This window comes from Leptonychotes weddellii, chromosome 4, assembly GCF_054177405.1.
Source record: "Leptonychotes weddellii isolate Sample4059 chromosome 4, ASM5417740v2, whole genome shotgun sequence".
NCBI lineage: Eukaryota > Metazoa > Chordata > Mammalia > Carnivora > Phocidae > Leptonychotes > Leptonychotes weddellii.
The window spans coordinates 112,589,671-112,615,702 of NC_138372.1; the positions used below are offsets into that span (position 1 = coordinate 112,589,671).

The 26,032-nt window shown below is 39.5% G+C and overlaps 1 protein-coding gene across 4 annotated transcripts in view; it reads right to left on the reverse strand.

The window, feature by feature from the left end:
• Positions 1-718: 718 nt before the first annotated feature.
• CPA6 (carboxypeptidase A6) overlaps positions 719-26,032 on the reverse strand; it is a 252,013-nt gene continuing 226,699 nt past the window's right edge. The window contains exons 9-12 of one of the 4 annotated variants that reach the window (XM_081816079.1): positions 10,698-10,757; positions 10,357-10,559; positions 6,737-6,821; positions 719-1,143 (exon numbers count right to left, since the gene is read on the reverse strand). In XM_081816079.1, coding sequence (XP_081672205.1) covers positions 1,142-1,143; positions 6,737-6,821; positions 10,357-10,559; positions 10,698-10,757 — 350 coding nt within the window. In that variant the 3' untranslated portion in view covers positions 719-1,141. Of the gene's footprint in view, positions 1,249-6,736; positions 6,822-10,356; positions 10,560-10,697; positions 10,758-26,032 lie in introns of all 4 variants that reach the window. The other 3 variants (XM_081816078.1, XM_006734422.3, XM_081816080.1) reach the window with 3 other exon arrangements.

A 26,032-nucleotide genomic window follows, 5' to 3' on the forward strand; every position in this document is an offset into this window, starting at 1 on the left:
GGGGTTTATTTGTAATTTACCCTTACCCGGAGGGTATAGCCCTTGGGAATCCTAGAATTCTGGTAGGAGGAGAATCTGCTATTAGATTTCCCACCTTGGGGTAGCCTTGGGCTCTGTTCTCTGCTCCCATTCTCCAAAATGCTGTGAAAATCAAAGTCTGCACTTACCTGGTTTGACAAATGCTCTCAGGATAACAGTGCACCACTTAACCTCTCTACGTTCCGGCCTTCACTCAGTGCCTAGCTTGAGATTTTCCTGCTTTTTTTGTTTGATGTTTTAAAGATGATTTTTAAAATTACATTTTGTCCAGAAGTTGTAGTTATTTCCAGCAGTCCAGATAACTATCTTGTCATACTCCTGGAAATGGAAACCTATATCACTTTTCTAAGTCTCAATTTCCTCATCTGAGAAATGAGGATAATAGGAATATCTATTCCTATTATAGTATGTGAACAATAAATAAGATTATTAGTGTGAAGCTCTTAATGCTGTGTCTGGCACCTCAATTAATGTTTACTTCTGTTTTTGTAAATGGTATTCTCAGAGTCTAAACATGACTGTTCCAGCTTGTTATATTTTTATAGGTGTATGATGCACTAACGCCAGGGGATGAAGATGAGAAGAATCTGAGGTCTTGATAAGTTGTATATTTATTAAGAAATATAGTTCTCTCCATTTCAAATGAAAACCAAGTGATTAAACATTACTAGCCTAGATCTTAATTGAGAAAAGGAGATTTATTGCAGTGAAATCTTTAATTTGTACATTTCTTGAGACAATAGGGTTTGAAAATATCCCCACTTCCCCTTAATCAAATAGGACTCTAAAGGGATATAAAATGAATGCTTTCTCTTACAACAAACTAGGCTATGCTCAGATTTTTTTAACCAATTTTGTATTGCCACAGAAACTTGAATTGAATAAGTAGGTCCTTTTAAAGTCCACAGATATTTTCATTCTAAGAAGTTGCCCTTCTTTTTAAAAACAATTTCCACCCACTGCCAAGTAGCTCTTGCACAGAATCAACTCTCTGTCTGGTGGTTGACCTGACCCTTGGGCCTCAGGGACACTTCTTTAGTAGGTGCATTGTGATATTCTTCACAGCCAGCATGGTCTCTGTACAGGTTGGTTTGATGAGCATCTCTGGAAGTAAAAATCCAAAATGTCCAGTGTCACGAAGTTCAAAAGCAAATGTATAGGGTATTCCATTTTTGTAGGCCCAATCCATTGAGCTACCAGAGCTCACATCTAAAAGTTAAAAAAAAAAAAAAAGCCTCACTGAAGAGTCTGCATAATTTTCAAAGTTTGTATATAGTACTTGCTTACTAGGCTATCCTAAGTCCTTCTAATTAAACACTGTTTCAACAAGAATGATTTAACAGTAGTTCCTTGGCATTAGGCTCATGGAACTTAAAAATCCTCCCTGCCATCATCTTTGAGGATCTAGTCTAGGTAGTAATGCTTTTTCAGTGTGATGACCTCAAAATTTCTCAACCTCAATTCCAATAACATTTATCTCTACCCTCACTTCAGTCACCCATAAACAAACTAATCCCTGGCTCAGTTTCTCTGCTCTTACTCCTTGAGAGGGAGCTGGAGAAAGTCTTTGCTGTAAAATCACACTAGTCACTGATGTCCTTCTCTGTTCTCAATGCTGCTCTAGGCTCAGTTTTCTAGACCTTCACTTACTGAACCTTTCTCAGGCTCTTGTAGGCCTGCCCCTCACTTACCATTGTCCCTGTGCCCATAAAAGGTAATCATCCCATCATCCCACCGCCTCCTCTATTGACATTACAGACCCCTGGCTGTCTTCCTTCCGGCTCAGAGAAGGAACTCTTGCTCGTTGTTGTTGTTGTTGTTGTTGTTTTAACAGGTGTAATCTTTTGATTGCATTCATCATGGTCTTCCCTGGTAGTGAGAGGGTCCCTTTTCCAGGACCTAGTTTCATTAATTAAATCACCTTCTCTTGCATCTGCATTGACCAAAATGTTCAAGAACCAATTTCATATGGCACTTCCTTCTCATGTTATATGCCATCCTTTTTTTCTTTGTCCCTTTGCTTTAGAACACAAAGAGAATCTATATATGTTGCCTCTATATCCTCAACCACTTTCAGTCTGGTTCTTGCCTCTACCTGTCGAAGAAAACTTTGTTCTTGAAGGTCACCAATGACAGCAGGCCTAATTTCCTTTCTTGCTTTGTTTTTCCCCCTGCAGATCCCACTTTCAACCTCTCAACAGCATTTAGTGTAGCTGATAATTCATTGACAATTCTCTCTTTTTGGCTCCTGTGACCTCACATGCTCCAGCTTTTCAGCACAGGTTGAAAGTACAGGCACTAGAGGCAGACTGAGGGTCTGGGCTGTGTTAGATCCCACCACCTACTGTGACTTGTCTGAGCCTCAATCTTCCCTTTAGAAAAAGGGATTGATAATACCTACTGCATAGTGTTGTTGTGGAAATTAAACAAAATAATGTGCTAGGATACTTAAGCCCTTATTATTTTGCATCTTTACATCCCAAAGTGCCTAGTATGTAGTTTTTAGCATAACAGGGTCTTAATAATTATAAATAAATCTTTTATAGAAGAATCTTTATAGGGGCGCCTGGGTGGCTCAGTTGGTTAAGCAGCTGCCTTTGGCTCAGGTCATGAGCTCAGGATCCTGGGATCAAGCCCCATGTCGGGAGTCTGCTTGTCCCTCTCCCTCTGTGTGCTCTCTCTCTCACTCAAGTAAATAAAATCTTAAAAAAATAAAAAAAGAAGAATCTTTACAAACTTTTTTCTTGAAATTAATATGATCCAGACTGACCTAACACTATTGTTATTAAAAAATTTTCAGAGCATGTTCATCTGCTCAAATAATATCCTTTTTATTCCTATTTTTGTCAGGACAAGTTAGAGATAAATTATGTTAAGATGACAATTAAAACACTCTACTGTTTCTCAGGCTCCCCTTGCTTTGGTTAAGGACAGAAGGTAGGCTGTGGCTTCATTGTCCCTCTGGGTTAGAGTACACTGGAATTACAAATAGTAGTCATAGAAGCCAAAGTCAGAGTCAATATGTGCCAACAGTTACATCATGGTGATGTGACAGCCTCATTTCTATGGTCACAGGTTGTTCTTGGTAAATATAATACTATGACTGTGGCTTGATATCAAGCTGGAAAGGTAAACTGTAAGATTTTTAAAAATTAATGTTTAATATATATTATATTGGTAATAATTAGTAGTATGATTTAAAAAAATACTGTATTTCCTTTTTCAACGTGCCATTACTGAAAAACAGTTCTTTTTTTTAAAAATGTTTTTTTTTGTTTTTGTTTTTTTTTAAAGATTTTATTTATTTATTTGAGAAAGAAAGAGAGGGAGCACAAGCAGGGGAATGGGCAGAGGGAGACAGAGAGGGAGAAGCAGTCTCCTTGCTGAACAGGGAGCCTGACGTGGGGCTCGAGCCCAGGACCCTGGGATCATGACCTGAGCTGAAGGCAGATGCTTAACTGACTGAGCCACCCAGGCGCCCCCTGAAAAACAGTTCTAAAAAGGTCAGCATGAGAACAATAATCATAGACTTTGAAAACACTTCTGATACTTAAGATACTCATTATTAGGATAAACTTATTTGATAAGCAATGTTAATTGGCAAACCAAACTTTTCTTTGAAGGCTGAAGAAAGTGAGTGGTTAGGAATATAATAATTGGTAGGTTAAAGAAATCAAGGAGAAATTTGGTACCTCACTGAAAGCAAAATTGGATGTCACTATCTATACATATACATAAAACCTGTGTGCGTGTGTGTGTGCATACATAGACATTCAGATATATGTGATTTCTTGCTAGATTTTCCAAGTCATATAGTTAAAAAATTTTAGAGTTTGAGAGGCCATGAGAGATGACCTAGTCCAATTCCTCACTTAACAGTTGTGGAAACTGAAGTCCAGGATTAATATCTTGGCCAGGATTATATCCCGATTAGTGGCAGAATTAGGACTAGAATCCATGTCTTCAGAGTCTTTGTTCAAGTTCTTTCCATGTTCCCAGTTGCTCTTTATTTCAATAAAATATTAGCAAATCGAATTCAACAGTACATTAAGAGAATTATTCACCATGACCAAGTGGGATTTATTCCTGGGCCACAGGGGTTGTTCAATATTTGCAAGTCAATCAATCAATATGATACACCGTATTAATAAAAGAAAGGATAAAAACCATATGATCCTGTCAATATATGCAGAAAGAGCATTTGACAAAATACAGCATCCTTTCCTGATAAAAAATGAAGTAGGGATAGGTGGGACATACCTCAACATCACAAAGGCCATGTATGAAAGACCCACAGCTAATATCACCCTCAATGGGGAGAAACTGAGAGCCTTTCCCCTACGGTCAGGAACAAGACAGGGATGTCCACTCTTACCATTACTATTTAACATAGTACTGGAAGTCTTAGCCTCAGCAATGAGACAACAAAAAGAAATAAAAGGCATCCAAACTGGCAAGGAAGAAGTCAAACTTTCACTCTTTGCAGACGACCTAATATTCTATGTAGAAAACCCTAAAGACTCCACCAAAAATTGCTAGAATTCATACATGAATTCAGCAAAGTCGCAGGATATAAAAATCAATGTTCAGAAATCCGCTGCATTTCTACATACCAATAACAAAGCAGCAGAAAAAGAAATCAAGAAATTGATCCCATTTGCAATTGCACCAAAAACAATAAGATACCTAAGAATAAATCTAAGTAAAGAAGTAAAAGATGTGTACTCTGAAAACACTTCTGAAAGAAATTGAGGAGGACACACACAAAAAAATGGAAAAACATTCCATGCTCTTAGATTGGAAGAACATTGTCAAAATGTCTATACTACCCAAAGCAATCTACACATTTAATGCAATCCCTATCAAAATACCACCAGCATTTTTCACAGAGCTAGAACAAACAATCCTCAAATTTATATGGAACCACAGAAGACCCCGAATAGCCAAAGCAATTCTGAAAAAGAAAAACAAAACTGGAGGCATCACGATTCCAGATTTCAAGCTATATTAAAAAGCTGCAGTCATCAAGACAGTATGGCACTGTCACAAAAACAGACACACAGATCAATGGAACAGAATAGAGAACTCAGAAATGGACCCACAATTATACGGTCAACTAATCTTTGGCAAAGCAGGGAAGAATATCCAATGGAAAAAAGACAATCTCTTCACAAATGGTACTGGGAAAACCAGACAGCAACATGCAGAACAATGAAACTGGACCACTCTCTTACAGCATACACAAAAATAAATTCAAAATGGATGAAAGACCTAAATGTGAGACAGGAAATCAACAACATCCTAGAGGAGAACATAGAAACCTCTTTGACCTCGGCTGTAGCAATTTCTTACTAGACATGTCACCACAGGCAAGGAAAACAAAAGCAAAAATGAACTATTGGGACTTCATCAAGATAAGAAGCTTCCGCACAGTGAAGGAAAGAGTCAACAAAACTAAAAGGCAGCTTACATAATGGGAGAAGATATTTGCAAATTACCTATCTGATGAAGGGTTAGTATCCAAAATCTACAAAGAACTTACCAACTTAACACCCGAAAAACAAATAATCCAGTTAAGAAATGGCCAGAAGACACGAATAGACATTTTTCCAAAGAAGACATCCAGGACACCCATGAGCTAGCAGTTATACCACTGGGTATTTACCCAAAAGATATAAAAATACAGACTTGAAGGAATACATGCACCCCGATGTTTATAGCAGCATTATCAACAATAGCCAAACTATGGAGAGAGCCCAACTGTCCATCAACTGATGAATGGATAAAGAAGAAGTGGTACATATCTACAATGGAATATTACTCAGCCATCAAAAAAATGAAATCTTGCTATTTGCAATGATGTGAATGGAGCTGGAGGGTATTATGCTAAGTGAAATAAGTCAGTCAGAGAAAGATAAATACCATATGATCTCACTCATGTGTGGAATTTAAGAAAGAAAGCAGATGAACATATGGGAAGGGCGAAAAGAAAAAAAGGAGAGAGGGAAACAAGCCATAGGAGACCTTTAACAAGAGAGAACAAACAGAGTTGATGGAGGGAGGTGGGTGGGGGATGGGCTAGATGGGTGATGGGTATTAAGGAGGGCACTTGTTATGATGAGCACCGGGTGTTGTGTGTAAGTGATGAATCACTGAATTCTACTCCAGAAACCAATATTGCACTGTATGTTAACCACCTAAAATTCAAATAATAAATTTATTTAAGCAAAAAAAATATTTTAATCACCTTTTAAGGGGAAATTCAGCTGAAGGTGTTACATAAGAAATGCATTTCATAACAAGAATGGTAGGAAAGGAATAAAAGGAAAGCTCTTTTAGGGCTGAGACATTATTTCATTATATTCTCAAGGCCCATTTCTACCCTTACAGTGGTTACAATTGCTCAAGGAGCCCATTTGGGTACTTTCTACTGTCATAAGATCTCATTTCAACTTTGTAGTCATTGCTACATGCTTAGAATATTCTCTGTTTAGAATTTATTTCAATTGGTACAGTGATTTATGTCAAGCAGTGTAAAACTAATCAAATATAAACTCCCTCTGTCTTCCTTGGCTAATTTGGTTGTCAAAAATTTCTCATTAAGGGGGAACACACTTCTTGTTTTTTTAAAGGGAAGTCATTTTACAGGATCTTGGTTCAAGAGATGATTCTAACACAAAATACACAGGAAACTTACACAATGTGCTGGAGGCAGGTCCATATCTATATTGTACCCCATATACTGACCGAAGGGCATTCACAGCTTTATAAGCTGCAGATTCCTGTGAGGGAAAAGGGAGAGCTGATATCACTTTACATCAGTGCATTGAAACATTTAGAAACACTGGCATGTTGTTTGAGCCTTATCAGTCTTCAATTTGGAGAGCAAAGTTGGGCACATTAGGTAATAGTTATATTTAATAATAATGGTAATAATATTCCTTGTCAAATGCTGCAGTTTATAGTATGTTTTAGAACACATTATTTCCTTTGATTGATCTTTACACCAAGCCAGCGATCAGTACTATTTCCATTTTACAGACAAGAAAAGAAAGGCTCAGCAAGGTTAAACGGGCAGGCTGGGGGTTACAAAGCAAGGACAGGTTAAATTAATGCACATATCTTCTGATGCTGATTTAGTGTTCTGTTCTCTTCACTTTCACTCAGAGACACTTGTGCCTATAAATTACAAAATACTTGATAGGGCAGAGCCCATGCCAGCCTTCTTCATAGCCACATATGCATTATTTAGCAATGTGCCCGAGTATAACAGATGCTCAGTCAATATTTCTTGCATGAATGTTGAATAAGCATAGCTCTGCAAGAGTATCAAGATAATCTTATTGATCCTTAAGTACATACTTCAGTGGCTATGTACAAGGTATTTAAAACACATTTGGATCAATTAAGAAACCCTTTAGTTCAGGAAGAGTGACTTCTCTTATGCTATTCATTTATCCCTATGGCAATGGGAATACAATTGCAGAATGCTCCATGACTTCTAGAGTTACATACGCCTCTGACAGAGCTCAGGTACTGCTAAGATGGAGAAATTTTGAGGCGGAACTCTACCTATCAAAGCCAAAGATCGGGGAAAATGGTAACACAATAAAAATACTAAAAGGTGAATATTCTAACATGAACTAAAATGATACTGACTACACTTCAAAACATTTTCAATGGTATAACAGCATTAGTTTCAATAAGGAGTTCAAGAAGTATTGTATGACCAGTGAGAGGAAAAGAAGTATCGTGAAACCAGTATCCAACTCTCCCGTTTCGATTTGCCTATGAATAATTTATTATATCAGTTGAAGTTCTCCCGGCAACACGGTGCTGTGTGTTGGACCCAGCTTCAGCTTGCTGTCCTCATTCACCTCAGGGATGCATAAAGCAGCATTTGCAACAAATGCCACTCTTTGTGGATATTAAGGGACCAGGCTCCAGAACCTGGCAGACAATTTATTACTGATCTCACTGATGATGACATTCTCCTCTTAGGAGCCAACAGAAAAGGAATGTAAACACCATAATAAGATACCTTTATGGAGAATGTTCTGAGATTTTAACATCTTCTCCAATGGTTTCAGCAATATTCCATGGCAAGGGCAGATATTTCTACATTTACAAGATTACTGTGTTCTGCCGGTGAGGAGAATCTTGTTCCTCATTATTTCAGACGACTCAACTACCCCCAAAAATCTCAAGGAAAAAAAATACAACCACTTGGCCTATTTATAGAAAACATACAGTTTTAGCCTTTTGGGCCCATGGTACTTCCGTCACTCAGGTGCAGGTGGATGTTGATAAGAGGCTTGGATATGATCATTCCACAAAAAAGTGAAAACTTCATAAAATTTTCTAGGACTTATTTTCCAGGGTGGTGTAGCTGGACACCTATTTGAAAGAATTTAAGCAATTCCTCCTTTCTTTATTGCTTCCTCTTTTCAATTGTCCAAAAGGACCCAGGCCTCCCTTATTGAACCTCAACTAAGTAAGGAATATATTTTTTATTTAAAGCAAGTTAATGAATGACCTAAAAATGTTAGCAGAAACACAGACTCCTACACATTGATGGAATGCTTTTTGAATAATTTATTAGAATTGAATGGTTTCTGGTTAACACTCAGAGTCTACCTAGTTTCTGAGAATTTTAATCTTGGCATCAGTGACTTAGCTTATGTGTAACCTGGTAACAGGATTTCTCAACAGTGGTACTATTGACAGTCTGGACTGAATACTTCTTTGTGTGGGAGGCTGTCCTGTACATTGTAGGATGTTTAGCAGCATCCTTGGCCTCTATCCACTAGTTGCCAATAGCATCCTCCAGCCTTTTTGTGATAATCAAAATGTCTTCAACATTGTTCAGTGTCTCTGGGAGGCAAAATTATCCTTGATTGTGATCACTGATCTACTCTTTATACCACATCCTCCAATCCAAGACAAAATGAAAATAGGCTTAATTTATGTAATAGTTTTAATATCAATTTAGAAAGGGCTGAATATTTGCCTAGAGAAGCATTGTGTGATACAGGGTGGTTAAGGTGCCAGGTTAACAACAATAAAAACAACAACTAGCCTATTTGACTCACACAGTAGCTGAAGAATTGCACTCTTAAATAGAACTACCACCTTTACAAAATCTCTCAAGAGAATTTGCTCAGAATTCTTGCTTGGAATGCCAAGAACAAAGTTCCTCTTTTGGACAGAATAGAAGCCTTCCCTCAGGCCTTCTTCTGACCTCCTCATGTTCTCCATTCCTTCCAGGTCCTGGACATCTAGGTCAGGAATTCCTGCAACTCCAACCAACTGGTAAAGGATTTAGAGTTCAAGATATAGGAAGAAAGGGGATCTTCTCTTTTATCAAAGCTTTTAATTCAAGTATAACATACATACAGAAGAATATACACATTTTCAGTTTATAGCTCAGTGAGTGATCACAAATTACACACACTCATGTAACCAGCACCCAGGCCAAAGAATAGAACATCAACAGCAAAACCCAAAAGCTCTCCTTCCCATACCTCCTCCCCGTCACTGTTCTCTTCCTCTTCCTCATTTCTAACACTATGTATTAGTTTGACCTGTTTTTGAATTTTATAGACCTTCAGATGCTAGAGGCTCTGAATCAGACTCACTTTACGAGGAATTTTGCCCTACAGTGGATAGCTTGTTGGGTTTCTGAGATGAGGAAGAAAGAAACTGCTTTTTCACTGCCAAGGAATATTATGCCTGAAGGGCTGTTCATTCTTAGCACCAACTTGTCAGATACATGCCCAGAGACTTAGTACCATTAAGCAAATAGCGCTTATAAATTAAAACTTGCTTTTAATTAATGAGAGTCAGGCCACAGTTTATGAACAATTATTTACCCAATAAAATTAATTATAGCCCTACATATGTGACCGAAGATGTAATACTAATCAAATCCTTCCTGACAACTTTCTGTGTAACCCGCGGTAAGAATGTAAATTTGGTTTGAGATGGTTGCGTTTGAGAAGCAGCATAGCATAGCAGTTAAAAGTGACAAGGCTGGAGCTAGATTTGGGGCTTGATCCTGGCTATGGCCCTTAGTAGCTGTGTGTTCTGCGTCTAATTACTTAATTTCCCTAGGTTTCAGTTTCCTCATCTGTAAAATGGGGAAAATAATAGTTACCTACCTCATATGATTATGGAAAATAAATAAGTTAGTAGGTAAAAAATGCTTATTAGAATAAACACAATATGTGTTTGCTATTATCATTACCACTCAGAGCCCTTTTAGCTTTACAAAAGAAGCATAAAGCCTGACACGCATGTACAAGGTCTAATACTTACCACACAGCTAAAGTTGGGGATTGTTGCATATTTGTAAGAATAGGGATACAGCAGCATCTGAGCATATGCATGAAAGGAGAGGTAAGCTCTAATGTGCTTCCTGTGTTTTCGGAGGAAAGTGGCTACAGCTTTCACTTCTGGCTCAGATTCTGGGAAAGGTCCACAGTATGCATCATCACAAGGGTGCATAGAAGCTCCTTCATCTGCAAGATAAAAAAGAAAATGGGGGTGACGGAGCGGATAGGCAAGAAGCAAGAAACACAAACCAGCATTGTTAAACTGCTATTTTGTTTCTATAAACATATGGTATTATTAAGCAATTCATCTCACTTCTCATTTACAGAAATCAATACTGAAAAATCCAAGGTGGTTCAAACCTCCATGCATAGTAGGAGGGTGGCCTGAATAGGAAATAGGAAATAGGTGCTGATTGTTTAAATGAGCCTGCATAAACCACTTGGAAAGGGATGGCTTTATCAGTGGGAGACCTAATTCTCTATGATCCCCCAGATCGGGTAAGGCTCCTATACTCCATGATGCCTGCATTTTTCCAACATAACATTTAACACATTTGTAATTAGTGTCCAGTATTTACCTGCTTAACATTCACCCAATATTTACACTGTTCTAGGTGCCTGGTATACAAGGAAAAACAACACAGAAGAAACTCCCTGCTCTAGTATAAACTATATTCCAATCTGGATTCTTTGTTAAACTCTAATGCTCTGTGAAAGCAGGGACTGTGTCTTTCTTGCTGGGCACCTGGCAACTAGAACAATAGTATGTCAAGTGTTCAACAAATATTTGTTAAAAAGTGAATGTCAGATCAAAAAAGGCTAGACATCTGCACAGCTGTCTGGGAAGATACAAATATTGATACATCAAGAACATGAAGGCAAGGCAGAAATAATTCCACAAAAGATGCCAAAAAAATTTCTATTATATTTTTAGATAAGCAATATCTAAACCGGTTTTGTAAAACCCAAGAGACTTCTCTAGTTTTCTTGGGGGTCAGTAAGAATTCAGTTAAGAAATCCTCAAAACTTAATTTTAATAATTTTTGAATTAAAAGCTTTGTATCCTATAGGTCTATGAAGGGGAGGAAGGAAAATAACATTCACTGTAACAATCACAAAGTATTAAGGTTCCAAGACATTTTTCCATTGATAATTAATTACATTTTCTACAGTTATTTGCCATCCGCCATTATTAGCCCTCCTGACAGCCCTAGAAAACGGTGTCTTTCCATAAGCAAATGGAAGATGTTTGGTGATTCTGTGACATCGTCTAATTCCACTAATATGAAAAGATAACCAAGTCAAATCAGACTAAAGCTTGAGGACATTAAATCTAGTTTGTGTTATAGGTGAGTTAAGATGGGAAATTTACAGCAATTGTGGTTTCCTCCTTTGAGTCTAATTCTGGACTTAGCAGTGCGTTAGAAGTAAGTGGGATAAGGAAGGAACTCAGAATATAATATAAAAATGATAGCTGATACTCTGAAAGGAATAGGATAAATAAAGAGACATTTGAAGATCACCGATGTAAAGCACCAGAGAGATCACAGACTGAACAACTAATTCCAGAGGGAGCAGAACTAACGAGCCAGAGAAAAAAGGATTTACAATAATCCTGATAAACATTCTCAAGGGCATATAGAAGGGCATTGGAAACATTAAACAGGGACAAGAAGTTATAAAAAAGTACCAGTCAGATATAATAGACATAAAAACTTAATTCATGGGTTGAAAGAATACAGTTGATGAGTGAATTAATGAGATGGAATATGTTTTGAAACATATGAAAAAATGAAAAAAAGGAGGTATGAAAAATAGAGTAATTGTCAACATCTGATTAACAGAAAGAAATAAAAGTTAAATATTTGAAGAACTGCTCATTGAAATTTTTCCACAATTAAGGAAAGATTGAATGGACTTATTGAGTACAAAACAAGAGAGATAAAGGGAAAATATGTCAACGCTTTGACACAGTAGGGTGAAATTTAAGAAAAGGAAACAATTCCAGAGAGAAAGAAGCAGGTCATCTATAAGGAACAAGGATTAGATTCACATCTGACTTTTTATTAGCAACACTAGTATTTCCAAAGTATATTTATATATATATATTTACTTATTATTCTTACATTTTTATTTATATGTTTTAATTTAATTGTTTAAATTGAAGTATAGTTACACATACAATATAATATTAGTTTCAGGTGTACAACATAGTGAATCCATAATTACATACATTAGGAAAAGCTCACCATGATAAGTGTAGTTACCATTGATCACCATACAAAGTTATTACAATATTACCTACTGTATTCCCTATGCTGTCTGTTACATTCTGGTGACTTATTTATTTCATAACTGGAACTTTGGATCTCTTAATTTCCTTGGCCTATTTTGCCTATCCCCCACACCCACTTTCTAGCTACAATAGATATAGGGGTGCATTTATCTTTTTGAATTAGCATTTCTGTTTTCTTTGGGTAAATATCCGGAAGTGGAATTGCTGGATGATATGGTATTTCTAATTTTAATTTTTGGAGGAGCCTCCATACTCTTTTTCCATAGTGGCTATTATCTTAATGTTCCAGGTGCATTTGAAAAGAATGTGTATTCTGCTGTTTTTGGATGGAATGTTCTGTATGTATCTGTTAAGTCCACATGGTCTAATGTGTAACTCAAAGTGACTGTTCCTTATTTATTTTCTGTCAGGATGATCTATTGATTGATATAAGTGGGGTGTTAAACTCCCCTACTCTATGCTATTACTGTCAATTTCTCCCTTTATGTCTGTTAACATTTGCTTTGTATACAATCAGGTTGCTTCTATGTTGGGTATGTATAGATAGTTATAAGTGTTATATCATCTTGTTGGAGTGATCCCTTGATCCTTCTTTGGCTGTTGTTACAGCCTTTGTGTTAAGGTCTATTTTGTCTGATGTAAGTATTGCTACCCCAGATTTTTTTCTGGCTTCCATTTGCATGGTATCTTTTTCCACCTTTTAACTTTCAGTCTGCATGTATCTTGAGGTCTGAAGTGAGTCTCTTGTAGGCAGCATATAGATGGGTCTTTTTTTTTTTTTAACCCATTCAGTTACATTATGTCCTTTGATTGGAGCATTTAGACCATTTACACTTAAAGTAATTATTGATAGACATATTCTTATTACCATTTTGTTAATTGTTTTCTGTTGTTTTTGTAGTTCTTCTCTGTCCCTTTCTTCTTCTCTTCTACTCTTCCCTCGTGATTAGTCACTTTCTTTAGTCTTGTGCTTGGATTTTTTTCTTTTTGTGTATCTATTACAGGTTTTTGGTTTGTGGCCACCATGAGGTTCATATATAACATCCCAAGTATATAGCAGTCTGTATTAAGTTGATGGTTTTGAGTTTGAACACATTCTAAAAGCACTACATTTTTACTCCTCCCCATCTATGTTTTATGTATATGACATCATATTTTACATCTTCTATTTCTTGAATCCCTTCACTAAGTTTTGTCTTGTTCTTTCATTTGGAGCACGTTCCTCTGTCTCATTTTATTTGAATTTCTGTGGTTGTTTCTATGAATTAGGCAAAACAGCTACCTCTCCTGGCCTTGAAGGTGTAGCCGTGTGTGGGAGCATCCTCTGTGTCACCTGTGGGTGCTGGGCACTGTAGGCAGGACAGCTGGAGCAGGCTTGGTTTGGGGTGTCCTGGATGTTCCACATGTGGGTGCCCTGGCAGGATGGCTAGAGCTGGTGGGGCATGGGCCAGGGGTGTCCCAAGGCTTTCCACATTGGGGTTGCCCTGTGGGGTGGTCTGGGCCAAGGCTGCCCCAGTGGGATGGTTACAGCTGGGGTGGGTGCAGGCCAGAGTAGCCTTGGTGGGATGGTTGGAGCTGGGATGGGTGTGACTATGGGAGCCACCTTGGGGGGGATGACTGGAGGTGGTGTGGACTAGGGCTTGCTGTGGTGGCGGCTAGCTAGAGCACCAAGATCTTGCTCCCACCTGTACCATCTAGGTGGAGAGGAAATGTAAACAATGGCACTAGCCAGCACCTCTGACGTCAGAAAGGATTTAAGTAGTTCCCTCATTGTTTGGCTGATGTCCTAGGGTTAGAAGATGGGTTTCCTTCACTATGTCTTGTTGCCCTTTGAACTATTTTTTTTCTCTGCTCCAGCTGGGTGAATCCGCAGGTGGGACCCGTCAGTGATATCCCTCTCTGCTGAAGTTCATAGCACTGGGGCTGGGCGTCCTGCCATTACCATGGCTCTGTCTCTCCTTTGTGGGGCAGACGCTGTTGAGTCAGCCCTCAGTTTTTCTTCAATTGAATTATTCTATATGCAGGCACAAAATCAGTGTCCAGCAGAGGAGGTGAGTTCAGGGTCTTCCTATGCTGCCATCTTAGACCTTTCCCTCCTCATTAAAAAAAAACTTTGGGGGGCACCTGGGTGGCTCAGTCGTTAAGCGTCTTCCTTTGGCTCAGGTCATAATCCCAGGGTCCTGGGATCGAGCCCCGCATCGGGCTCTCTGCTCAGCGGGAAGCCTGCTTCTCCCTCTCCCACTCCCCCTGCTTGTGTTCCCTCCCTTGCGTTCTCTCTCTCTGTCAAATAAATAAAAATAAAATCTTTAAAAAAAAAATAAAAAAAAAAACTTTTGCTGTACAGCTTGGTGCTTCTTCTATCCTGTCTTCCAGATTGTTGATTCATTCTTTTGTATCCTCTAATTGCTTTGATTCCCTCTCATGTATTTTTCATTTCAGTCATTGTAATCCTTAGCTCTGATTGGTTCTTTTATATATTTTGTTTTTCTTTATTGAAGTTCTCAAATAGTTCACCCACTCTTCTCTCACATCAGGTGAGGGCCTTTATAACCATTACTTTGATTAGGTTGATTAGTTCTTTTCTGAGGTTTCTGTCTTGTTTTTCTTTGAACACACTCCTTTGCCTCATTTTGTCTGTGTTTTTTTCTATGTATTAGGTGTGTTAGCTATGTCTCCTGGTCTTGAAAGTGGTGGCCTTATATGAAAGGCATCCTGTGAGGTCCCATAGTGCTACCCTCCCTGGTCACCAGGAGCAAGCACTGCTGGTGTCTTTGGTGTGGCCTGCATGTCCCCTCCTGTTGTGACTGGTGGGCAGGGCTTTCCCCTGGTGAAACTAACTGGCTGAGATGCTCAGCTGTAGCTGCTGTGGGCTTGCTGGTGTGCGGGGTTAGCTCCCTGCATAACTGGCTGACAGACTTGGCCACAGCTGCTACAGGCATGCTGGTAGACAGGGCTGGCTCCCTACCACCCCAGGGTAGGAGTCACTTTGGAGGGGTGCTGGCCCTGGCTGGGGCTGTCTGCCTGGTGTGGGTGGGGCAGGAGTGGTTTGCGGGGGATGCTGGTCCCCACCAAGTCTGCCTGCTGGGTGTGGTAGAGCGGGAGCTGCTTTAGAGGGGTGCCTCCTGGGGTGGTTGGGTTGGGTGGAGCAGGTCTGCAGGGGAATGCTGCGACAGGGTGAATGGTGCCGGCAAAGTAGATGGAAAGTGTCAGAATTGGCTTCTGCTAGTGTCTGGCCAGCTAGGCAGAAGATGGAACAATATTCTCGAGTAGGCAAGCCAGATGGGATCTAGTGCAAGTCTATGACTCCTGAATCTCTCTCTCAAGCTTCAAACTCACGTATAAAATAACATTCAGGACATCTCCAACTATTTGTCTTGGGCTCTGAAAGCTCAAGATGTCTCTAGATGAAATCATCTTTTTCTTTTTTACCCACCAAATTGATCTTTTGCTATGTTTCTTAACCTACATTTCCCTCATTCATCTAGTGGCCTACGTCAGAACTTAGGTGGAACAGTCCTAGAAGTTTTCTTCTGTCTTATCCCTCCATCCAGTTGGAGAGCAAATTCTGTTGATTGTATCTGCTAAATCTCTCTATGATCACTTCCACTGACAAAGTTCAGGCTCTAGTCATTATTCCCCTAAATTATGAGAACAGTTCCTTGCCTTCAGTCTGGCCTACCTTGAATTCAGCCTTCTCAATGTCCTTGTAATACAACTAAGTCTGATCTTATTTATTCTAAAAACAGAAATCTGATTTGCTGCTTAAAATCCTTCAGTGGTGGCCTTCCAGATAAACTTCCGAAATCTTACTACCACTTAAAGGCAAAGAGGTAGTGTGATCAAAATGTTTGAATTTGGTAGTGGTAGATACTATAGTTTATCTTGTGTGTTTTTCCTGTCTTAAAATGTTGGTGATTTTTACCCTATTGCTGTACAGATAGGCCTGTGATTGGTATCTTGTCACTGACTAGATAATTTCATGTACTTTTCATGGCTTTGTGATAGTTTGAAAGTTACATAGTTCGCTCCTTCCTTGGAATTCAGAGTCTTGCTCCCTTCCTCTACCAGATGCTTATGGGATAAGTTCCTTCATGATTTGTTTCTGGTTGATCTGCTTAAAATTTTTACCTTCTATCAGTCTGCCTTAAACCTTGTACATTTATTCCTAATAAAATATTGGTCATTTTCCCAAGATTCTATACTCCCTTACCTTATGATAGTACACGCTGTTCCCTTCTTTTGAAGCATCTCTTTTCTTCACAGTCTGATTTTATTTGTCCTTCAGTGTTTAATGCACTTACCACTTCCTCTTGGCATCTTCTTCAATGTTCCTAAGCTGGGTTAGGTGCCTATAACACCCTTCTTTATCTGCATGTGTCATAAAACTTAGTATAATGTGTTAAAATTTATGCTTACCCATTTCCCTACTCAACTGGGCCTTGCACAATGTTTGACCAATAGTGAGTGCATAAAAAATAAACTATTTTATTTAATAATTATATGGGAGCTAAACTGTATAATATTAAGAAGGGCCACACCTCGATTTAATGCTGTTTGCTTGAAAAGCACATTAAACACTGGAATATTCTATAGCGTTTTATGGTTTATTTTATGGATTGGCATTCTGCCAATGTTATTTACTACAGATTAAGTATTGATTCAGCAGCAGAATGGAATATCACATTCAAAATTCTTTATGCCAGTGTTTCTGTGTGAATTTTTGCCTTACTCATCTCTTATAGTAACACTGTCTTTAAAAAATAAAACCAGAATCCTGAATAGCAAGACCTCTAAGATGGAAATAAATTAAGTCAGGTGGAAAGAAAACCACTAAAACAATCTAATTTTATTTATAACCTTTTGGGGGCACTATCCAGGCTTTACTAAAATGCGAAGAAACAGCTCACAAATATTATTGAACCGTAAGTCCCTTTGGGATTTTAAGTAGCTGTGCTGGATACACAATTTGAAAAGTGCTGTCCAGATCTAGCTTCAGTTACATACATTCTGATAAAAAATATCTGATGTACTAAAAAAGATCAAGATAGCAGAAAGCTAAAGCACCAGGACACAGCATTTCAAGGAAACAAGTAAAAAACACCAAAAAAAGATTTAATATCCAGGAAACAATGATAAAACATTTCTAGGGGGAAGGAGCAAGAAGCATCAAACCCATCACTCTTTAGGTTTTAGAAGCATGAGAATCCAAAGGTTATTAGTTTTTCCTTAGTTTACAGGAGTCAATGTATTGTTTCTGAAGCTGAGACGAAATTCTCTTTCCCCATCTTCACATGCAGAACAACTGCAGAATATATAACAGATCTCTGCAGTGCAGAACGAAGGGATTCTAGTCTTGTCCAATAAAACACACATCTCTGTTCTGAACACTTCAGCAATTTACTTCCATACCATACATCACCTCTTTAGTTTTTGAGTATTAAGATGGGAAACTCGACAAGGACCTCATAAATCTAGAGAGGAGACAGGATGTGCACATATAAGGAAATTAGAGGACAAGACAATGTAGGATATAAAACCATCATAAAGTGTGCATTGCAGACTGTGCACAGGAACACAAAGGAGGGAGGGAGAGCAGAATTAGAAGCCCTGGGGGAGACTCTAATGGCAGAGACTCAGTGGGACTCGAGATGGATGGAACTCGAAAAAATACGATTTTACTTAAAAAAAATGAAGTACAAAAAAATAAGGGTTTTGTTGCTTCTATGAAGCTTAGTCCCTCTGGATGGTAAAATGAGGTAGAAGATGGTCTTGAGAGAGGGAATGGAGAAGGAGGGGAAAATCACAAGATGGGGCTCCAGTCCAAACTATACTACCAATGAGCTCAGGGGCAGGCATATCACTGCTCTGGTGGCATTTGTCCTGGGTGGATTAAGGACCCTAATCCGTGGTTCTCATGTGACACGTGACAACGTGTTGCCATCAGTTGTGGGGCTTGTCTCACAGTGGCTAGTTACAGGCTACAAAATTAGTGAACTAAAAAATCAGTTTAGTTGTGATAAATAATTTATTCTTTTTTTTTTTAAGATTTTATTTATTTATTTGACAGAGAGAGACACAGCCAGAGAGGGAACACAAACAGGGGGAGTGGGAGAGGGAGAAGCAGGCTTCCCGCCGAGCAGGGAGCCCGATGCGGGGCTCGATCCCAGGACCCTGGGATCATGACCTGAGCCGAAGGCAGACGCCTAACGACTGAGCCACCCAGGTGCCCCACTCTTAATTTATTCTAATATACTCTTGTAATGGGGGAGAGGAGAGGCAAATTAGCGTGGGGAGGTGTGCTTGGAATTAACGACTGGAGGTGTGCTGTCATCATCAATTGTCACCTCCCTGCCTACGGTCATCCAACCCCCTTCCAAATCTGCTTCTCCTCTTGTATTACAAATCGTGGTGTATGGTACCTGAGTGCCCAGATGAGAAATCATTTACTGTATCCAGTAGTCCGCAAACAGCTGTTGATGCCACGGTCTTAATTTCTCTTCAGTACATTCAACCCAACTACCATTGTCTTGTCAAAACTGTCCTGAATTATTGGAGGGGTTCGCTGACTTCAGGCTCTTCTTTCATCTATATCCTCAGAAGTCCTGAATTAATTTTACTGAAATACATATCTTACTATGTAATTCCTATGCTTGAAACTTTCCAGTGGCTCACCACAGCCTTCAGGATGAAGGAAGGGGCTGGATTAGGGGCCTTCCCTCTAAACATCTTGTGGTAGGCTGAATAATGGCCCCCAAAGATTGCCAGGTCCTAATCTATGGGATCTGTGACTGTTACCTTATATGGAAAAGGGCCTTTGCGGACGTGATTGAGATCCTGAAATGGGGAGATTATCCTGGATTATCCAGGTAGGCCTTAAATGCAATCAGAAGCATTGTATGAGAGGGAAAGCTCGTTACAGACAGAAGAGAAGGCTATGTGACAGAAGCAAAGAGAAGATGCGTCACAGAGGGAATCCGCTGTGCCACTGGCTTTGAAGGTGGAGGAGGAGGTCACAAGGTAAGGAAATCAGGTGGCTCCTAGAAGCTGCAAGGCAAGGAAATGGATTCTCCCCTCAAGCTTCCTGAAGGAGTGTGGTCTTGCCACATCTTCAGCCTGGTGTGGTCCATTTTGGACGTCTGGCCTCCAGAATTGTAAGAAAAGAAATTTGTGTTGTTTTAAGCCACCAAGTTTTGGTAATTGGCAGAGTGGCAACTGGATATGTTATGTGGGGGACGAGCCACTTGTCTGCAACTTTGCCACTCTGACTCCAGCCAGAATTTCGCTTTCCTCTCTCCTCTGTTAATGTGACACTCAGGCCTCCAATCACAGCAGGTTGTTTACATGCAGTCTCTCTCGCTGGATGCTAGCTCCCAAAAAACAAGAACTGAATATCTGCCTGGCATTGTGCTTTGCCCATAGCAGGGGTTCAATAAATGTTCATTGAGTGAATCAATCTGCCCTATAGCAAGGTCCTTCTTAGTCTAGCACATCAAAATTCCATTTGTGCTTTATATTTTAAGGTCAGTTTTATTATAATTTAAGGTTATAATAAAAGCTAAGAGATTGCACAAGAGCCTGAACAACAATGTTGTTCTCTACCTTTCTGGTATACCCTTAAAATATGTGCAAATATGTACCTGAACATAAGAATTACACCTGAGAATGAGAACAAATGAAAAGGGAACCCATAGGTTTGTATCATATTACTGCTTTCTCTGTGATTGTTGCCAAGGGAACTTCCCAATCTGGGGAGGTGAGTGAGATGAATGAGTGCTATTTTCTTGTTGTGGAACTTGCTGGAAGGCTACTCTGGAATCTCTCTTTCAGAATTACACGGGCTAGAATGGAATGCCACGACCTCATTCCAAATAGGTGCCAGTAAAAGAAAACAGGTACTGCGTTCTAATGAAATATGTCATACTAAAATAGTTTTGCTGATGTACACTGTTTATCTCTCAACATAACAATTTCCTTAAGATGTTTGAACCACTGTAAGACTTGAGGTTTTCTCTCAATCTATTTCACAGTCAACCCCTCTAGGAGAGTATCAGGAGAGGTGATGGGGAGACCAGAGGGCTAGAGGGCAGTGCATTTGGTGTCTATTAGATTAGGCAATCTGTGATTAAGTGGGAACTCTTTTGACATTTCCCACCCCACCCCACTTGGTGGGAGTGGTGATTGAGGGCAATGAGGGATGGTGGCAGGAAAGTACGATTTCCTTATAAGCTTATGAGCTGTCTGTTTTGGTACTACTCCCTCATGTTTTACTAAATTATAACTAAGCTAAAGAAAAAAGCTAAATAATAGGAAGGGAGACGAAGCGCTTTGAATGGTGGAAGTGCATTCTGGAGCTAGATTTTAGTTAAAATTTTTAGTTTTTTAAGAAAAGAATGTTTACTTATTTTTACTGCTTTTAATTTTTTAGAATGGCCAATGGATGTACATGGCTTTGCCGTGTAAATTGCTCCCTCCATCTGTCTAGCCATCTATTTCTTTTCCCCAGAAGCAATCACTTTTACTACCTCCTTGTATTATTCCAGGGTTGGTCTATGCATTTATAAGCAAAAAGCAAGCTTTATTATCTTTTTTATACAAATAGTATCCTTTATATATATTAATCTTAAACCTTGCTTTAACTGTGTGTGTGTGTGTGTAATCCTGGAGATATTTCTATACATAAAATAGCTATCTAATTTTGGCCATTTCTGTCTATTTCACTGTATAATTGTAGCTTAACTTAATAGTCATTTGTTGATGGACATGTGGGATGCTTCTAATCTCTTGTTATTATAAAGAGTGCTGTAATGAATATCCCTGTACATATGTTATATTCCACACATGTGAGTATTGCAATAGGAAATTCCTAAAAGGAGAAATACTCAGTGAAAAAATGTGTATTTTTAATTTTGGTAAACATTGCCAAATGCCCTTCCCCAGAAGTTGAATTCATTCACACTCTCAACAGGAATGTATAATATTGCCTGTTAACCCATATCCTTCAAACTTGTATTCTTTCTGTGTTTTAAGAATATCAATAGGTCCAAGTTTGATGGTCAGAAAATGTGTTTTTACTTAAAGTGTCATTTAAACATAGATAGAGAAAAATACATTTGAAGAAGAAAGTTACAAACTATTTCTTCAGTTTGAAGACATATTCCAAAGTAGCATCCAGACAGAGTACTTGCATATATTAGGTGCTCCATAAATACTTGCTGAGGGACTCCCATGGCTCTATTGAGTTTTGCTAAATCCTCTGTGATGCAGTAGGGTGATCTAACTTGATGTCTCATAGTGGCAACAAGATCATACGTTTAAACAGTGTTTATCTCTGGGATTCATTTCAATATGCATCTTTTAAAAAATCATGTCACATGGTTAGTCATTTGGCTAACTACTTACAGGCTACTTGGGAAAAATACAGAATACACACTGTTAAAGGCAAATTTGTTCCTTAAAGTGGAATTCTAAAATTAAGTTTAGAAAACATTTAAAAGAAGAAAAACCACTAGTCCTCCAATTCTAGCATTTTAGTCTATTATTCCCAGTTTTTTCCCCGTGTTAGTATCTAAATGTGTATATGTAATACACACATCTGTCACATGTACATATAAAATCATATATTTTATAAAATTGTAATCACAGTGAAAAATTATATAGCCTGAATTTGACTCAATATTTTCAGCTTTTTATTTTTAAATGAACTTACCTATTTTTATGGCTTCCTAAAGTTTATCAAATGAATATGAATCTATTTAACCATTGCCCTGTTGCTTGACATTTGGATTGTTCTTTTATTATTATAGATCACACTGTGGTCAGCGTCTTTTTCTCTTTCCTTCTAATGTGTTTTTGAAATGGGATGCTTAGACCAAAGGGTATGCACAGGCTTAAGGTTCTGCTTTGACTTTTTTTTTTTAAAGATTTTATTTGTTTGTTTATTTGAGAGAGAAAGAGAGTGAGTAGGAGCAGAGGGAGAGGGAGAGGGAGAAGCAGGCTCCCCACTGAGCAGGGAGCCTGATGTGGGGCTCTATCTGAGAACCCTGAGACCATGACCTGAGCCGAAGTCAGACGTTTAACCGACTGAACCACCCAGGCACCCCTGCTTTGACTCTTTTTTCAGTGTTCATGTGTGCTGATCTGATCTGTGCCTATAGCTTCAACTACTTCCCATGTGCTAAGGACCCACAAGCCCCAATGTTCAGACGAGGCCCTTTTCATACTCGAAGTCTATATCCAGTTACCTATTGTACATCTTCTCCCAGGGTTCCTACAAACACTCAAATCCACTGCTCAAAATTGGACTCATGTTTTCCACCAAATCCTCACCTCTCACTAGATGCCAAATCTTGGTAGATGACACCTCTATCCACCAGTCACTCCTACCAGAAATAGAGTCATCCTAGACTCTTCCCTTTTCCTTCTGAAATTCATCGCCTATATCCTACTGGTGCATAAGTGATCTAGATCTAAGTAGACGCTGCTCTTGTGTGCCCTTCTTCTCCAACCTTGCCTTCCTGCTGTAGTATACTAACCTTTGGCTAACACTTCTGCTCAAGTGGCTACCAGAGATCAGTCATTTTCTTCCTAGCTTTAAAAGCTTCTAATTATTCCTCCCTTAAAAGGCTCCCAATTATCCAGTGTTTGTCAAACTTTCCATCAAAATACCCCTAACAGGCAAAATCAACATGCACTGTAAGCCCCTAACATTTTTGAAATCTTCGTTTTACCTTAAACATTTTTTAAATGAAATTTATTTAAAAAATAAATATGTTAATTTTCAGTCCACTCAATTATGCATTTGTTTGTTCTCACATAAAAATAACTCTCCTTTTGAAATCCTCAAATGAAATTGATATATCCTGAAAGTGTGCTTTCTCTATGGCTTTCTCTGTGATAGAACTCCATGTATATATAACCTCAGTTCAGTTTGAAAGGCACAGCTTCTAGAATAAAACCTGTAAGGCCCAGCACAGCACTGAATCTCAGTGTGCCCCCCATGCATGATACCCTGGGGACTTCTCCTGTCTCATCTCTCACCAGTCCTTCCAGTCATCCTTTGTTCCAGCCATGCAGTACCACCTGTCATCCTCACAGCACCCTGTTCTGTTTCATGCTGCATGTTTGTCCCAGGGACATACCTGTTACCCCTATCTGGAATACCCTCTTGACTCTGAATCCTTTGCTCTACTCACTTTCTGCCCTACAGTTTGGTCTACCTGATGACGAATATGTTTTTAATATTCCAATCTTCTATTGTTTCTTCTATGAAGACTTTTCTACTTTATCAAGCAGAACTGGCCCCTTCTTCCTTTGTATCTCCACAGTACTATTTATATGTCTATATATATCATATGTAGCTCTACATAGTATTTTTAAATTTTTTTCCTTTCCCTTCCTTCCTTCTCCACTCTTTTTCCTTTCTCTTCCTTCTCTTCACCTCCTCTAACCTCAAAGATTTTAAACTTGATGAGAACAGAATCTGTTGCATGTGTCTCTGCTTCCCAAGTACCTATCACAGAGTGGGAAATAGAATGCATGCAGTACTTTTTTTTTTTTTAAATGAATACAGGAATGAATGGTGGTGTGGCAGTGTCTGGTCAAGTTGCTTTCTAATGCCCCCAGAGACACGTGCCATCCCAGTTTTACCACTGCTTCCAGTTTAGGATATCACATTAAGCATTCTGGGAAATAATGTAATAGATGAAATGTTGGGAGGGAGAAAAGATGGCAGAGGAGTAGGGGACCTTATTCCAACAGGTTCCCAGAATTGAGGTGGATATCTACCAGACCACTCTGAGCACCCACAAAATCAGCCTGAGATGTAAGAAGATAGATATGGATCTCTACAATCAGAATATCGCAGGCGGTTGGTTTTGAGGTACGAAGCGAGGAACCGTGATTCCGCAGGCAGATATCAGAGGATAAACGGCAGCGGGAGGAAGCCTGGCTGTGGGGATCCTGCGCCACTGGTGAGCGATAGCCTCATGTGCTGGGGACGTGGCACAGACTCACAGATCCATAGCGGCAGGGAAAGGACTTTAGGGCAGCCCCTGGGGATGGAAACCCAGAGCAGCGGGGTGGCACGTGCAAACTGGGAGTGGCTGGCAGTTTTAGAGGCACAAAGGGCAGAGAAGTGCTCCGACCTGGAGGCAAGACTGGGAGCGCTGCGGAGGGGTGCACAACCCAGGCCGCTGCAGTTCATAGTGGCATGGACAGAAATGGAGACAGTGTGGCCTGGAGAGCTCCCTGAAGAACAGACTGCGGTCTCTCTGCTCTGAGGCAGAGGGCTGGAAACGATCTCTTCTGCTCTGAAACTCGGAAGAGATGCGGAAAGCCACCAGGGAAAGCTGCCAGAGAACAAAAGCCCCAAAAAACTGGTTCCCGCTGAGCCCATCCCCTGCCACAGGGGTCAGGGCAACTCTGCCCAAACAGGGTTGCATGAGTAACAGCGTGGCAAGCCCCTCCCCCAGAAGACAGGTTGGGAGAACAAAAGGCCAGCAACCCTAAGGTCCCTAGAAAACAGGTACATCTTGCTTGGGTTCTGTCCAATAATTTGGACTCTACACATTCCCTCAACCACCCATCAACAGAATGACTAGGAGGAGGAATGCCCAAAATACGAAAGACTCAGAGATTATGACTTATGCTGCAGATTTACAAATGGATGCAGATATAACCAAGATGTCAGAGATGGAATTCAGGCTAGCAATTGTGAAGACAATAGCTAGAATGGAGAAATCAATTAATGGCAACATAGAGTCTCTAAGGGCAGAAATGAAAGCTGAATTTGCAGATTTTAAAAATGCTACCAGTGAGATCCAATCTAATCTAGATAATCTAGCAGCTAGGGTAAGTGAGGCAGAAGAACAAATTAGTGACCTGGAAGACAATTTAATAGATAAAAAGGGAAAGATGAGGCCAGGGAAAAACAACACAGAATCCATGAAAATAGAGTCAGAGAAATAAGTGACACCATGAAACGTTCCAATGTCAGAATTATTGGAATCCCAGAGGGAGTGGAGAGAGAGAGAGGACTAGAAGATATATTTGAGCAAATTGTAGCTGAGAACGTCCCTCATCTGGGGAATGAAACAAACATTCATGTCCTAGAGGCAGAGAAGACCCCTCCAAAGATCAAGGAAAACAGGCCAACACCCTGGCATGTAATAGTAAAACTTGCAAATCTTAGAACCAAGGAAACCATCTTAAGGGTAGTTAGGGCTAAGAGATTCCTTATGTACAGAGGGAGGAACATCAGAATAACGTCAGACCTATCCACAAAGACCTGAAAAGCCAGAAAGGCCTGGCAAGACATATTCAGGGTACTAAATGAGAAGAACATGAAGCCAAGAATACTTTATCT